At 44.6% G+C, this 16,608-nt stretch overlaps 1 protein-coding gene across 1 annotated transcript in view; it reads left to right on the top strand.

Annotated features, from left to right (window-relative positions):
* Nucleotides 1–13,173, top strand: part of LOC126482076 (uncharacterized) — a 100,141-nt gene extending 86,968 nt beyond the window's left edge. Inside the window, exons 3-5 of the mRNA XM_050106052.1 lie at nt 3,975–4,035; nt 8,928–9,071; nt 13,109–13,173. Coding sequence (XP_049962009.1) covers nt 3,975–4,035; nt 8,928–9,071; nt 13,109–13,173 — 270 coding nt within the window. The remainder of the gene's footprint in view (nt 1–3,974; nt 4,036–8,927; nt 9,072–13,108) is intronic.
* Nucleotides 13,174–16,608: the final 3,435 nt, after the last annotated feature.

The following is a 16,608-nucleotide window of genomic DNA, read 5'->3' as shown; positions in this document are numbered from 1 at the left end:
TGACTATTAAGGTAAATACAGTGTTTGTTCTGTATTAAATTCTTTCATTTGCTATCTATGCCTATCAGTAGTTAGTGCCTTCCGTAGTTTGAATCTTTTATTTAGCTGGCAGTAGTGGCGTTAGCTGTTTTGCAGTAGTTCGAGTAACGAAGATTTTTGGTGAGGTAAGTGATTTGTGAAACGTATAGGTTACTGTTAGTCAGGGCCATTCTTTTGTAGGGATTTTTGAAAGTCAGATTGCGTTGCGCTAAAAAAAATATTGTGTCAGTTTAAGCACAGTCGTGTATTAATTGTTCAAAGGGGAAAATCCGGATTCGAGTACCGGTTCGGCACAAATTTTCGTTGTCGTCATTCCTCATACACAGCTGATGGTTGTCCGTATTCGCAACTGCGAATACGTTTCATGTATTTCATGATGGCTGGTAGTCGCCGGAGTGCCTGTATGAACTGCACAAATCGTCAGTAGGTTGCACGACGTTAACAGTTGCAGGCGGCGATGAAGAGGAGTGTGTCTACCTGTCCACGTGGCCCTCTGGAACTTGAAACACTGCGTCAAGCAACCTGATTGGCTGACAGGGTTCTATGTTTAAAGCCCATCTTGAAGACAAGCTTCCTCACTACTTAACCAAAGATACAGAGTTCTTTAGCAGACGAAAACATGGACATCCGCAAGTTACACACTGATACATAACGCGAAGGACGTTCATAGCAGACGTCTTTCAACATGCAGCAAGTGACAGTACTCCATTGTAACAAATAGTGGAGTGTACGCCACTACTAATTCCTCTCCCTGCTTCTGGGGCGTAAACAAGATTGTGTGGACACGTGGCCAGGTCTTAGATGGCTTTGCCGGATAATAACGGGTGGTTATAATGAAAGTGCAGCTACTCAACGGATCTCCATTGTAGCTGTAATTATCGTATGGCAGCGAAACTTGGTAGATAACTTATGCGTTAAAGCAGAACCGATTCACTCCGGAAACTAAATTAGTTCCAGTTGTAGGCACCAGGTGCAAATCTGCAGCAATATACTGTTTCTATGACGGTATGACATCCACGCTATCATTTGCAATCCATAACGTGAAGAGCAGTATGGTTATCGAGAAAACAGACCATGGGCTGTTAGTGAAACAGTTTTATGTAAACGGCAGTCATTATCGTGCTGCATTGAGAGAGTATAGCCGACTGAAAGGTCTGAGAAGAATCCCGACGTCATTAAATGGTTTAAAGAAGATGGTAATGAAATACGAAAACATGTGTGAGCTTGTTGTGGTATCTCGAAGAGGAGGGCGTGATCTCCCGTTGGAAGTTAGTGACGGGGTTGCTGTTGCTGTAACTGGGCATGCAGCACGTACCCCGCGTAGTGCTAATGCTCGTGCAGTGTCACGAGAACTGTCCATCGCGGGGACAACGGTAGGGAAAGGTTTGCGGTTTACTTTACACTGCTACCCAACGAGTTAAAATTTCATAGAGTGGCTGAGATACTAGTTACAGCGCTCCTAGCGGCAACCAACGCTAACTCGGCCGCCATGTTCTCCTTAGTCAAAACATTAGGAAAGCGTTACTGTTGTTTGTGTTGGAAGTGTGTCAGCTGTTGTGATATTACTGCAATATTTAACTTTTCTAGTTGACTTTTTTGTTATAAAATATAAAGTCAACATGCCTGCAGTGTGTTCAGCGTTCAACTGCACAAATCGCAGCGATAAAACAACAAATATTTCATATTATAAGTAAGTATATTAGTACCGAAATACGACACACGTCTTTTAATGTTTATTAAAGAGTCATTTGCATTGGAACTGTAATTATGCTTTAAACAAATCCAGGAAAGTAATTTATTTATCGTTGATTACAGATTTCCTTTAAAAGATAAGGAAATTACAAAAAGATGGGTTATAAATATGAAGCGAGAAAACTGGTTTCCTACTACAGCCAGTTACCTCTGTTCAGCTCATTTTGAAGAGAAATATATGTACCACACAAATGTCCAGAGGCGCCTTTTGTCAAAAGCAGGACCTACTATCTTTAACTATCCACCGCATTTACAAAAGCAAGATAAAGTATTACGACCACAACCCAGAAAGCGATCTTTCGACAATTTGCAAGATACTGCTGTTACAGTGACATCATTAGCACAAAGTAAGTCAATAATTTAATTTTACTCCGTGTTCTTATTACTTTGAATTACACACTTTCTATTATAATCTTATGGTGTAACTCTGTTATAAACTTATGATGTAACTGCATTCTTTCAGTGCCTGTCGGACCCACATCTGTTTCAGCTGACCACAATTACTGTCTACCAAGCCCTAAGAAGTTGAAAACACAATATAACAGAGTACAAGCAGAGAATGTGCGACTAAAGAAGCGGATAAAGCAAATGAAGCAACTTAGTGTACGACACAAAAGAAGAATAGTACAGTTACAGACTTTAGTTGCTGGTTTGAGAAGAAGGCTATGTAGTTCAGTTTCTGATATGTTAAACAGTGAACATGTAGTTGGTTTGTTGAAGGAGCTATTGGAACTTCAGTGCAGTGCTGAAGTAAGCCATTATTCTCAGCAAATAAGGAAATTTGCCCTGACCCTACACTTTTATTCTGCCAAGGCATAGCGACAAAAATATCGCATTTCTGCGCCCGTTACTGTTTCTAATAGTTAACCACAGCATGTTTAGAAGTTTCACCGTGATATTCTGGTGGTACCTGCTCTAAATGCATTAATTTATGGGCAACAAGTAACGTTATAGTGGATGGACAGACTTATTTGAGTTGTCTTGTAGTGTTATCTACATCGAAAAGTTTAGCCATATTTCGACAAAAACATCCCTTTCTGCTGTCAGTGTACACTGAAATCACTGCTGTCTATTGCTTGTTTTAGAAAAAATAAAGCTAGTATGGGCTATTTCAAGTAAGTCAAACGCAGTTACAAGCGGGCGGGTCACAGCAGACGAATGCCTTGACTAAAGAAAACATGGCGGCCAGAACTTCAATTTGCTTCAGACATGGCGGACCTATAGCCACTCTATGAAATTTTAACTCGTTGCTGCTACCTCTGTAAAATCCAGACGCTGCAGCAACTGAAACCCCATCGTCCGCAGCAACGTCTTTGAATTTGGTGTTCGGTTTCTGGCACGGGTCGAAGTTGATGACATGTGGCGGGGAAATATTCTACGGAGTGGCGAAGCACATTTTATACTACAGCGTGTTGTGAATACACAGAACTGCCAAATGTGGGGCACAGTTAAACTGCGAATGGTGCACGAAGAGCCACTACACTCACCGTATGTGACTCTGTGGTGTGGATTCACAAGCACTTTCATTCTCGGTCCGTTCTTCTTTGAAGAGAATCCACCCAGATGGCCCGTCAAGCGTACCGTGGCGTCTGCAGGTTATCGAGACGTAACTGTACAGCAATGATACCTACTTTGAAAGTGGGCACCACTATTTTTATACAAGATAGGGCAATACCTCATGCCGCTCGTCCAGTATAAGATCTGCCTAATGCAACCTTCCACAAACGTGTTACCTCCAGAGATTTTCAAGATGCATGGCCTGCAAATCACCTGGTCTAAATCCATGAGACCTTTGGCTCTGGGGATATATATAAAACGTTTACCAGGGGCACACGCAGTCTCTACCTGATTTAAAAAGCCAGTATATACGAACGCATTGCTTAGATTCGACCCGAAATGCTGTGAAAAACTGTTGATCATGTCAGTTTACAGATGCAGCATTTCATATACAATCGCACCAAACAGTATTGGCACGTGCGTATTTATCGTTGCTGATTACAAACGCCGCACCTTCCGGTACGCAGCACATGTACGTGCTACCTCACATATCATACATTATAATTCTGCCCACAGTGCCTACCATTAACAAAGAAATGCAGTGTTAAGGGCAAACATGTGTCTCCTCTGCGCACAAAAAGTATTGGCACAGAGCGTGGCTTCTCAGTATATTGCTGGTTTTGCAGGTACCGGAACGCCATGTGCTGACGCAATACACACTGCGTGTTGTTGACGGCCCAGTGGCAAGTATGTTGCTGTATTGCGCAATAGAGGTCAAAAAAGTGGTTCAAATGGCTCTGAGTACTATGGGACTTAACTTCTGAGGTCATCAGTCCCCTAGAACTTAGAACTACTTAAACCTAACTAACCTAAGGACATCACACACATCCATGCCCGAGGCAGGATTCGAACCTGCGACCGTCACGGTCGCGCGGCTCCAGACTGTAGCGCCTAGAACCGCTCGGCCATCCCGGCCGGCAATAGTGGTCAGCATAGGGCCGAAGAAGGAACATTCAGTAGCGTTGCGTGAGACAGTGGTATTGCTCCATTCACAAGAGAGAAGCTCTCGACAAATCGGAGCAGAGGTGTCTGTTAGCTACACCACGGTACGAGCCATCACTCATAAATATAAAGAGACTGGAAGAACAGTGAATTAGTGTCGTCCTGGACGTCCAACAGTGCTTACAACCCAAGAGCGTCTCCGTATCATCGCAGTTGCTCGGAAGGAACCTGCTGCAAGCGCAGCAACTATTGCTGAGGCTGTTCAGACAACGTCCGACAAAACGGTTAGTGCTCAAAGTATACGAAATGTGTTGAATGAGGCTGACGTCCATGGACGTCCTCCCAGGAAAAAGCCATGCATATCGTAAATTAACCAGCAGAAATGCCTGCAGTTTGCCAAGGACTACATCAGCAAGCCGATGGAGTTTTGGAACACTGTTACATTTAGCGACGAATCGAAGTTCAATGTGTTCGGATTTGATGCAAGAAAGAAAGTCTGGCGCAAGCCGAATACGCACGTCGTCCTCAAACACATGCATCCCACAGTCAAACACGGTGGGGGTGGTATCATGTTCTGGTGCTGTATGGCGGCGGCCGGCGTTGGAAATCTAGCTGTAATGGATCATATGAGATACATCGACGTGTTCCTAGGTAATTTACACTCTAGTGCACAGAAATTGGGCCTTATTGTGGTGTTTCATTTCCACCAAGACAAAGACCCAAAACATACTACCATGAAAACCCGGGAGTGGCTACTGTACAATGCTCCCAGGAGGGTTCTAACACCACCACAGAGCCCTGATTTGAACCCCATTGCCCTGTGGCCTCATCTTGACACACGTCAGAAAAAGGCGTCCGATCGGTAGAAACAACTTGGAGGGCCCGTGCTACGACCTGCTGTGTTTGCCGAGTGGTTCTAGGCGCTACAGTCTGGAACCGCGCGGCCGCTACGGTCGCATGTTCGAATCCTACCTCGGGAATGGATGTGTGTGATGTCCTTAGGTTAGTTAGGTTTAAGAAGTTCTAAGTTCAAGGGAACTGATGACCTCAGATGCTAAGTCCCATAGTGCTCAGAGCCATTTGACCCATTTGAAAGTGCTCCTGGAGGAATGGTCGAAAATTACCCCTGATATCACCCGGAATTTAATACAAAGCATTCCTAAGCGTTTACGTGCTGTTATTGATGCTAAAGGGATGCACACTAGCTACACTCCTGGAAATTGAAATAAGAACACCGTGAATTCATTGTCCCAGGAAGGGAAAACTTTATTGACACATTCCTGGGGTCAGATACATCACATGATCACACTGACAGAACCACAGGCACATAGACAGGGGCAACAGAGCATGCACAATGTCGGCACTAGTACAGTGTATATCCACCTTTCGCAGCAATGCAGGCTGCTATTCTCCCATGGAGACGATCGTAGAGATGCTGGATGTAGTCCTGTGGAACGGCTTGCCATGCCATTTCCACCTGGCGCCTCAGTTGGACCAGCGTTCGTGCTGTACGTGCAGACCGCGTGAGACGACGCTTCATCCAGTCCCAAACATGCTCAATGGGGGACAGATCCGGAGATCTTGCTGGCCAGGGTAGTTGACTTAACCTTCTAGAGCACGTTGGGTGGCACGGGATACATGCGGACGTGCATTGTCCTGTTGGAACAGCAAGTTCCCTTGCCGGTCTAGGAATGGTAGAACGATGGGTTCGATGACGGTTTGGATGTACCGTGCACTATTCAGTGTCCCCTCGACGATCACAAGTGGTGTACGGCCAGTGTAGGAGATCGCTCCCCACACCATGATGCCGGGTGTTGGCCCTGTGTGCCTCGGTCGTATGCAGTCCTGATTGTGGCGCTCACCTGCATGGCGCCAAACACGCATACGACCATCATTGGCACCAAGGCAGAAGCGACTCTCATCGCTGAAGACGACACGTCTCCATTCGTCCCTCCATTCACGCCTGTCACACCACTGGAGGCGGGCTGCACGATGTTGGGGCGTGAGCGGAAGACGGCCTAACGGTGTGCGGGACCGTAGCCCAGCTTCATGGAGACGGTTGCGAATGGTCCTCGCCGATACCCCAGGAGCAATAGTGTCCCTAATTTGCTGGGAAGTGGTCGTGCGGTCCCCTACGGCACTGCGTAGGATCCTACGGTCTTGGCGTGCATCCGTGCGTCGCTGCGGTCCGGTCCCAGGTCGACGGGCACGTGCACCTTCCGCCGACCACTGGCGACAACATCGATGTACTGTGGAGACCTCGCGCCCCACGTGTTGAGCAATTCGGCGGTACGTCCACCCGGCCTCCCGCATGCCCACTATACGCCCTCGCTCAAAGTCCGTCAACTGCACATACGGTTCACGTCCACGCTGTCGCGGCATGCTACAAGTGTTAAAGACTGCGATGGAGCTCCGTATGCCACGGCAAACTGGCTGACACTGACGGCGGCGGTGCACAAATGCTGCGCAGCTAGCGCCATTCGACGGCCAACACCGCGGTTCCTGGTGTGTCAGCTGTGCCGTGCGTGTGATCATTGCTTGTACAGCCCTCTCGCAGTGTCCGGAGCAAGTATGGTGGGTCTGACACACCGGTGTCAATGTGTTCTTTTTTCCATTTCCAGGAGTGTATTAGAAGGTGAACATCAGTGAAGAAAACGAATACACTGTCCGAGTCAGACGCCTGTACCAATACTTTTTTGGATGCGGAAGATTGATGTTTACTTTCATAACACTGTATGTTACTTTACGGACAGGTGATTTGGACATATTTGTAACCTATGTGATGTAAGGTGGCATGTGTCTGGGTTCTGTTATATATGCTTCGTGTAACCTGCTATCACTAAAATGTAACTGTGCCAATACTTTTTGGTGCGATTGTAGGTAGCCGGTGCTGATATATATTAGAGGATAAAGTTAAAATCAAATCCCGTACGACTGTAATGTGTGCCAAACCAAATTCTTTTAAAATTCGAGCGAAATGTTTATTCAAGAGATATGCACACAAGATTGCGAATGGTGCCCGTACAGAGATTTGCATGAAGCTTGATAAGTCAGTTAACAATAATTAACTAAGCAGTGCGAATTTATTCACGTAATGCGTGTAGTACATTTAAACGCAGTACCAAGCGCGAGAAAATTTCTTACAGAACAGCTTGCAGAGTGCCTTGTTGACAACTTGGGCCCATGACTTCGTGGGGTCTACAGCACACTCGAACCCTACCATCAGCTCTTATCAACCGAAATCGGGACTCATCTGACGAGGTCAAGGTTTTCTAATCGTCTCAAGTGCAGCCGATGTAGTCACTAGCTCATGAGAGCCGCTGCAGGCGATGTCGTGCTGTTACCAAATGCACTCGCGCCGGTCGTCTGCTGCCATAGTCCACTGACGCCAAATTTCGTTTCACTGTAGCTACAGACACACACTGATTTCTGCGGTTGTTTCACGCAGTGTGGCTTGTATGTTAACACTTAACTCCACGCAAACGCCGCTGGTCTCGGTCGTTAAGTGAAGGCCATCGGTCACAGCGTTGTTCGTGATGAGAGGTAATGCCTGGAATTTAGTATTCCCGGCACACTCTTGCTAATATGGCTCCCGTAATACTGAATTTCATAACGATTTTCGAAATGGAATGCACACATGCGTCTAGCTCCAACTACATTTCCCCGTTCAAAGCCTGTTAATTCCCGACGTACGGCTAGAATCACGTCGGACACGTTTTCACATAAGTACCTGAGTACGAATGACAGCTCCACCAACACATTGCTCTTCTACACTCTGTGGCATTTGTATATGTGTGTTGTGACTGACAGATCGCAATTTTTCACTAACACAACTTTTATTGCTGTAAGTTCACAAGCTTGATGACTGAACAACAAACGAAAGGTAAGAATAATGGTGTCAGTAAAAGTCTCATAAGTGAGGCAAACAAAAGTTCACTTCTAAATTTCCACAAAGGTTCGTGGTAACACACACTTGCACACTAGTAAGAGTCCAATTCAACGACGAAGACGTAATCTTCAGCGGTTTAAGTACACGAGGTCGGCATCCGGAGTGAACTGCACTTCGGGCTTGTTCTAGCCCCTAAATAGTTGTCTCCAGCCAATCAGGTTTTGGCGTAGTGATACTTCCTGCAGGCCGTAGCTAGAGCTCCCCTTGCAGGAAGTAGTGCTCGGAATGTCTGTTTCCATTATCTTGTATGTAAATAGCCGGTGTTTACCAAGGTGCTTTTGGTACGCCTTGGACATAGACAACCGCGTCCTCTGTGGTGTAATATGGGTTGCCGCCCCTCAGGGGCTACCTTGGCTCCGGCATAACAATGTGCATACCACTCTCCTATAACTATCGTCACTTCAGTGAATATATACAACATGCTAGTGACAGAGGAAATTTTGACGGTCAGCTTGCGACCCCTCACTAAAATATTTATACATTAGTGGATAATGTTCTTAGCGTTTATGTTTAGGTTATAGCGTATTATGCAAAAATTTCTTTCCTTGCGGATGTATTTTATTAAAACCTGACGACAATGTTACCGCATGGCTAAGATAAAAGCGGCCTCGCGCCAGTAAAACTCACTGAGCCTTGCGGGTTCCTCTCGATGTTGTTTTTGAACTGGGGTTGTAATCTTTCATTGTAGGCCACGCGGGAGAGCTGGACGTGTGCAGAAGAGGTGCGGCGAGCGGACAGGAGCGCAAGGACAGCTCTGCCGGAGGCCAGGAAGTGAGGGGCGATACAAGGAGCGAACGCTGCGAGCCGGGGTCAGTTGTGCGCTCGAGCCGGGGTCAGTTGTGCGCTGCTTGCGGGCGGTTGGCCGCCAGGGGTCGTAGACCGAGTCATTTGCATCGCTAATGGGACATCCTATGCACCACTGATTGGTGGAACGCCTTTCCTCTGGATTTCATGCACCTTGATGTCAACTGCCTTTACTGGGAATCTGGATGCATATTTCACCTGCCTATCAAGACTGATGACTGGAATACTCTCTTTCAAAATCTGAAGGTGGCAGGGGTAAAATACAGAGAGTGAGAGGCTATTTACAATTTGTACAGAAACCACATGGCAGTTATAAGAGTCGAGGGACGTGAAAGGGAAGCAGTGGTTGGGAAGGGAGTGAGACAGGGTTGTAGCCTCTCCCTGATGTTATTCAATCTGTATATAGAGCAAGCAGTAAAGGAAGCAAAAGAAAAATTCAGAGTAGGTATTAAAATCCATGGAGAAGAAATAAAAACTTTGAGGTTCGCCGACGTGTGGCAAAGTTTATCTTCCCGCCAAAACTTGAAATATATGTTAGATCTGCTTTGTTATAAAAAGCGCTACAATTTAAATGGTGATTTATTCTACTGCTGTCTATCTTCTGGCGTATAATCTCAGTCTGCGTGAATGCATCGCAAGGCACATGCACAGTAACTTTGCGTGCAGCCCCACCTTCTTCGTTTCCATTCAGGTTTCATTGTGCTGAATAGGAACAAGTAAAATGTGTTTCCTTGTATTACTGAGAGAACAAAGCGCTTTTGACTTGACAACTGTGACCTTAAGATCCTGTTGCTTCTCATACTGGACAAACTGATTATAAATCCTTTCTGGTTACGAAAGTTTATGTATCTCTTTAGTTGTAAAACTGCTTTGCACAACAGCACCTTGAGCTGGGTATTGAAGAACCTTCTCATTAAAATAGTTTCATTCACAAATGGCAGTTGCCGCTCAAGGGCTGTCATTTGGCCATTTTCTTTATAGATTAACCAGTTAATATAAATTCCTACTCAGTAGTTGGCCGTGGCCAGTCAGAGAATATAATCTTTTTTAATAATAAAAAATAGAAACAAATAATCCAAGCAGGAATCTGTTCTTAGCTGACGTTTTTTTGCTATTTGTTATCTATGTATTCTGATTAACGCTGTTGAAACAGGAGACTTCCTGGAAGCATATAGGAATTTTCTTAAAGATATTGAATATTCCAGTGGGTCAGATGTCAGGATGCCTTTTAATTTCAGTATCCATTTTTTAATATATGCATTATCTTCCTACTGCACCATAATTTAAGACTTTAAGGTGTTTTAACTTTGCTTTGAGAATATATGCGTACAACAGTATGGAGATATTTCTAGCTTATTTGCGACAACTACGTCTTTGGAATACCACGTCATAATATGTGATGGAATTTGGTATTAACTGTGCTACAGCTTTCCAATTCGTCAAATGTCCAAAATTAACAACGGAATAGTGGGGAGGGCGGAGGGGATTTCGAAAAACGTGGCTTTTTCGACAAATCTGGGTGCACCGTTGTAACGTACATTAAGAACGATAGAACTTTAATTTGAAATTCTTAAAATATCTGTTACTATTTCAACAGTATTCATTCAGAAATATTGAACTCACTGTTTCTCATGGCGGCGTGTAACCCCCTTAACCGCCGTATGGGCACTTATAGAAAAGTATGTGTCTATTATTTTGCTCTGTGCTACAATTTATTCAAACCCAAGTGTATCCTTTGGGAACCGAGCCGTGCGTGGCTCATGTTCGTGCAGTCTCTTATTTAACAGCCTGTTTTTGCCATACGGCCACCTCATTATGTTAGTTTCAATTACTTGTGTCACTGAGTTGCCGGTTTGCCTGCCCGTGAGAGGCAGCAGCAGCGCTTATCGATATAAGCCGGCGATCGCTTATGGGTTGGCTGTGTGTGCCAACTCGTGATTTGTCCCTGTTATTGTACAGTCACTGCCGTTAGCATTGTCCAGTTCTTCGTGCAAGTGTTCGTGAAACTGTGTGTAGTTTGTGTGATTTTGATTGACAAGTTATTTTAAATGTTGTCGGCGTACTGTCTCTGAGCAGTCGGTCGGTTGGTGTGGATCAGCCAGGAAATCTCCACGCAGAGCAGTGCGCCGGGCCCGCTGGCGGTCTCTACGCAGTGTCGGAGTGTGTGGGAGCTGTTCAGTTTGCTATGAGGTTCGTGGCTGATCGACCCAGGACATCAAGGTTGAGTGGTGATTTAATTACCGAAGCCAGTCTGTTCACATTGTCCCATTGGTTTTCATGGTTAGCTGTTGGGGGTATTCCCGTGAGCAACAGCGAGTGTTCGAATTGGCGAAAGTTTGGCCACCATCTGGTGGAGTTTAACTGTATTTTGGTTATTTAAAGTCCCAAGTGCACCATCGGAATTTTCTGCCTTGTGGCCGTTAGCTGTCCGGTTACCTGCCCTGGCCGCTGACGTAAAATTCAGGCAGTGTCCTTTCCTCATCATGTTGTTGCTGTCCAACACGTGTGTGAAGTTTTGACAGCTTATGCATACTTGGTTGTGAGCGACTACACCTTTTACGGTTTGGCTTGGGAGTTCCTTGTGTACTGGTGGGATGGAAAGCAAGTCGTCTTGTTGGTGGGTCCATTGACCGTCTCTGGTTAGGGTGCCTTCGGATCGGATAAAGTTGGGCCGACTACCTGTCTCCCCTAACCGAGCGTTAATATTTCAGGTGCAGACCGACCCCCAGAAACTTTCGAGCGCCGCTGGCATTACTGCTTTTTCTTATTGGTGTTTGATTGTGTATTTTAATGGATCATAGCCGATGGTTTGAATTTGTATGCTTTTAGTTTGGTTTTTAATAATGGGCCTTCAACCATTTTAAAATTGAAAGTTCCTTACTTGTCAAGTCTGTTTGGGCCTTCAGCCTCATTTAAAATATTTTTTTGGATAAAGCTTTGGGCCTTCTGCCTTCGAAAATTCATTGTGGTTATGTTTTTCAGTCACGGGCCTTCAGCTGTCTTAAAATTTAAATTGCTTACTTGTTATAACTTACATTGTTTGGGCCTTCAGCCTCATTAAAAAAGATTTAAGGATAAAGCCTTGGGCTTTCTGCCTTGTAAAATTTTATTGTAGTTGTGTTTAGAATCATGGGCCTTCAGCCGTTTTAAAAGTAAAATTCTTTATTGTTAAGATTGTTTGGGCCTTCAGCCTCCTTTTTTAAAATTATTTAAGGATAAAGCTTTGACCCTTCTGCCTTTGAATATTTATTGTAGTTGTGTTTTAAAATCATTGGCCTTCAGCCGATTTAAGATTAAAATTTCTTACTTGTCAAGTGTTAGATTGTTTGGGCCTCCAGCCTCATTTGAAATATTATTGAAGGATAAAACCTTGCGCTTTCTGCCTTTTTGAAAATTTATTGTAGTTGTGTTTTGAGTCATGAGCTTTCAGCCGTTTTAAACATTAAAGAGGTTGTGCCCTTAAGCCATAAGATTGTTTGACACATTCAGTCTATAGTTAAGCTCGGAAATTTGAGCTGTAATGTTTGGGCAACTAAATAAAGTTATATGTGTTCGAGTGTAACTGACAGCCCATCATTTTTGGCCCCTTTCCACAATTCAAACTACCTGTTCTGCCCTGCGGATTTAACCGAGGCGTTTCAGGTACGTCTAATTGTCAGTTTTGCCTGAGTGAGAAAAGGTCTGGGAGCGAGACTTGATACAGTTTTAACTTGTGGCACAGCTTAGTCACTTAAAGGAACAATATGCTAAATGGTTAAACGAGAGAAGTACTTTAATAGGAGGCACTGTTTAGCTGAAGCGCTTAAGCACTGAGGAAGTTGCTCGCCGTTGATGTGTACCAGCAAAGATGTAGGGCGTTCCCGAGAGCTCGCGCTTTGTTGCGACAGAGGAAAGTATGCGCAACAAAAGCAGGCTACTCGGGAAACCCCGCTGCGGTTTCGTCACGAGACGATACGGGGTTTCTGTGAAGCACTATCGGTATCCGGCGTTAACAAATAAACAAATATTCCTGTCGTCTCTGGAAATTCCAGAGCGTGTAGAAACACCGCGTTCCTTCTGTCGCAGACCGTTTTGGTGATGTAAAACCAGGAAAGAAAGAAACTCAGCGGCTGGCGTACTGTTTCTCCTGATGCTTCACGTCCAGTAGAACTCACAGAAAGATTTTTATGTGACCTTGGTTGTATCTTCGTTTTAGCGTAATTACGGCAGTCCGAGACATTAAGGAATGATGCCAAAATATGAAATTAGCCCTAGCTGAAGCCTTACTCGAAAAGTACCCTGCCACTTCTACATTTTGTGCTAACAGGTGACAAGCATTGTATCAGAGGGAACCTTTAGTCATAGAAAAATGCGAAGTTTGCCAAAAAAGCAATGTGAGGTCATTTAAGAGCAGGTTTGTTACTTGCGTATGTTACAATAATCTTCTTCTCTCTGTGAATGTAGGCTTCCGTGGTCGTTGTCATCATCATTCAAACTTCTTCACGTATTTACATCTCCATCTATATCCATTATCTACAAGCCACTCTGATGTGCATGGCAGAGGGTATTTCCCAAATTGTACCACATGTTAGTATTTCTGTCTGCTCCATTAGCGTATAGAGCGCAGTAATAATGACTGCTTAAATACTTTTGTACTCGCCGTAATTGTAATTACGTCTTCGCGTTTCTTATGGCGTGATATGTAGGCAGCAGTAGATGCCTCACCCAGTACTGGTTCTTGAAACTCTGTAAGCAGCCTTTCGTGGGATAGTTGACGTCTATCTTTTTTTTTTAACTTATTGCCTTTTTGAGCGGGCCCATACAATCATCTCAGCACTGGGAATGTTATAACTTTTGTTTTTGACAATTCAGAGTTTACGTTAGTTAAAGTCATACCCTGGTAGGAAGTTACATAGGCTTAACGAAGGATAGAGCCTGACATAAAACAAATTTTTACATGCTCTGAAACGAATGAGCAAGACAAAAATGTAATACGGGAACGCAGCGGTACTATGCTATAAACATCCTATTGGTAACACAATACGAAGTGATAAATCGCCATTGCTACGCATGTACGGTGTTACCAGTTCAATGCATATTAATGACTATGAATGTAAATTAACAATAAAATGTTCTTTTATATCTCTGTAAAACATGTTCAAAAGCTGCGGATAGAGAACTGAATATCTGTGCAGTCTCTAAGTACCATATACACAGCATATGAGAGAAATACATAAGAACCAGATCACAGCCATGCGTATAGATACACTAGTATTCAGACACAAACGTATAGGGGGTACATAGTGACATACATTTATATCCTGAGCGTTCCGTATTCTGGTGAGTAGCACGTACGAATATAATCAGTTAATTGGGCTTTGGTCTTCCCGTGGCTTTAGACCGGCAGCACAGAGAGCAATATCTGGATATTTGCACTGCTGACAAACTCGTACACTATTTTACACGGTGATGTATGGTTGAACGACAGTAAAGTTTCGAGGCCGTTAGGGGCTGGTGACTAAGAGCCCGAAGATTACTTTCAAGTACGTTTCTGCAATACATGTTCTGAGAAAAGTACAGGAACATGTGGTTTGGGTCTTCATCCTCTCGTGAACACATAGAGGGGTGTAGCTTAGGTCGAGTCGATACAGATGTTTAACTACCAGTGGTTAAATATCTGCCGTGCTGTAACGGTCGTAAAGCTCGTCGATGTATGTGTCTTATTACACCATAGTACTCTCTTACATCGTGGGATGAATTAGTGTGTAGTGGCTGTCTTTCATTTTGGATGTCCTCGACCATTGATCTCGACAGCCGGATGCCAACGCTTTCTGAACATGGGTATCATATCCGTGCCAGGGAGTTTATCACATTTAACAGCTCCATGAAGAGATGCTTGCTTTACAAGGGTATCTACGTGTTCATTTCCAGGTATCCCAAAGTGGCCCTTTACGATGTTGCTATATTCGCACTGCACAGCGTCGATAACTGCTGCAACCAAGGGGTTGGTGCAACTATCATGATGGTTTGTAATCAGCTGTAGGGCTACCATACTATTAGAGACTATGGCTATTGAGTCTGCTATGGTCGTCTGTGCGAGTATCAGGGCTCCTAAAATCACAACCAGCTCGGCTGTCACAACTTTCGTGTGTGGATACAACTTGTATAGGCTTTGTCGTTTGCTTTCACGTATCCAGTAGGCATTACCAGAGCCGTCGCTAAAATTGGACCCATCTGTATAGGCAATGAACGCATAGTGATAATGAGGTAGGAATTCCATTTCCGCTACGTATTTGCGTCCCTGAAACAGTAAACGGGTCCTGGAATCAATCTGCAGAGTCGACGTTTCGTATGACCTGTTGTAGTCCGGTAGAAAAGGACTTTTCCAAACATTGTGCTTTAATGCCTTCATCACCTCATATTCAGCCGCGACGAATGGCCACACCACACACACGCACACGCACACACACACACACACACACACACACACACACACACACACACACACAGTAGGACGTTAATTCCCTGATTTTTTCATCGCGGTGCCCGTATTCGTCGAAGTAGAGCCGCAGGAGGAATTTCTTGCAGAAGAACAGTCTCCGCGGCTTTAATTGTTGCACTGTACACGTTCAAAACCCCTCGTTATTCCTATTCGGCGAGCTCCCACACACCTGAGCAGTATTTTCGAACAGGTCGTACGAGTGCTCTGTAAGCAGTTCCCTTTGCAGGCTGGCTGCATTTTTGCAGTTTCCTACCAATGAACTAAACTCTGCCGCCGGCTTTGGTGCCAGACCGCCGTATTATTTCAGCCTTCTGCTTCCTTAGCGTCTGTCCCACATGTTGCAAGATCTCCGCTATGTGTTTCCGTTGAATCCATTTTGCACGGTTTTGTGCCATTTAAATGTGTTTATTAAAAAACCACTCGCTAGTCCTGTTTGGTCATTTAGTCATCCATCCACTCTTAAGTCAGTTGATCTGTCTTCTCGACGTGTAGTGCCACGCCCACCTGACACCGTTCAGCTGATTTACGGTGATGTTTATTACCAGTGTCCACCCCTATTCTCTGCGTGGCTCACGGCACTCGCGTCCCCCATCCCCTTCCTCCACTCCCTCCTCAGAGTCTGGGAAGAGGGACCGAAACACGGAACTTAGGGAAAAGCAGGATTTGGTGTGGGCGGGGCCGTACTCAGTTACCGTTGGTTGCTCAGTTTTTATTTTTTTGTTTTTAAATCACGTACTCTTTATTTGGAAACAATTGCAAATAAGGTTGACAATAAGGAACAATTGTCAGATTTGACTGTTAAGAAACAATGTCTAATGAACATTTCTTAAGCAAGTTGCACGCACGGCTGAAGGCCTTATTGATCAGAAAGCAAAATTATTTGTCGCCTGAAGGCCCCAATACTAATAATTCAAAGTTAAAATATTTTTTTTGTACAATCATCACAATCCAACCAAATCAAGAGAGAAGTGGGCCTCAGACAGTGCTCCAAGGAAAAGTCGCTCAACTTCGTAAACAATGAGACAGGCAGCCAAGAGTTGTATTTACTTAACTGGATGGCAACTCAAAACTAGTGACAGTTTAA

Source organism: Schistocerca serialis, chromosome 5, assembly GCF_023864345.2.
Source record: "Schistocerca serialis cubense isolate TAMUIC-IGC-003099 chromosome 5, iqSchSeri2.2, whole genome shotgun sequence".
NCBI classification, from domain to species: Eukaryota; Metazoa; Arthropoda; class Insecta; order Orthoptera; family Acrididae; genus Schistocerca; species Schistocerca serialis.
The sequence above is the reverse complement of the archived record's forward strand: the minus strand, read 5'-3'. Positions and strand labels throughout refer to the sequence as shown.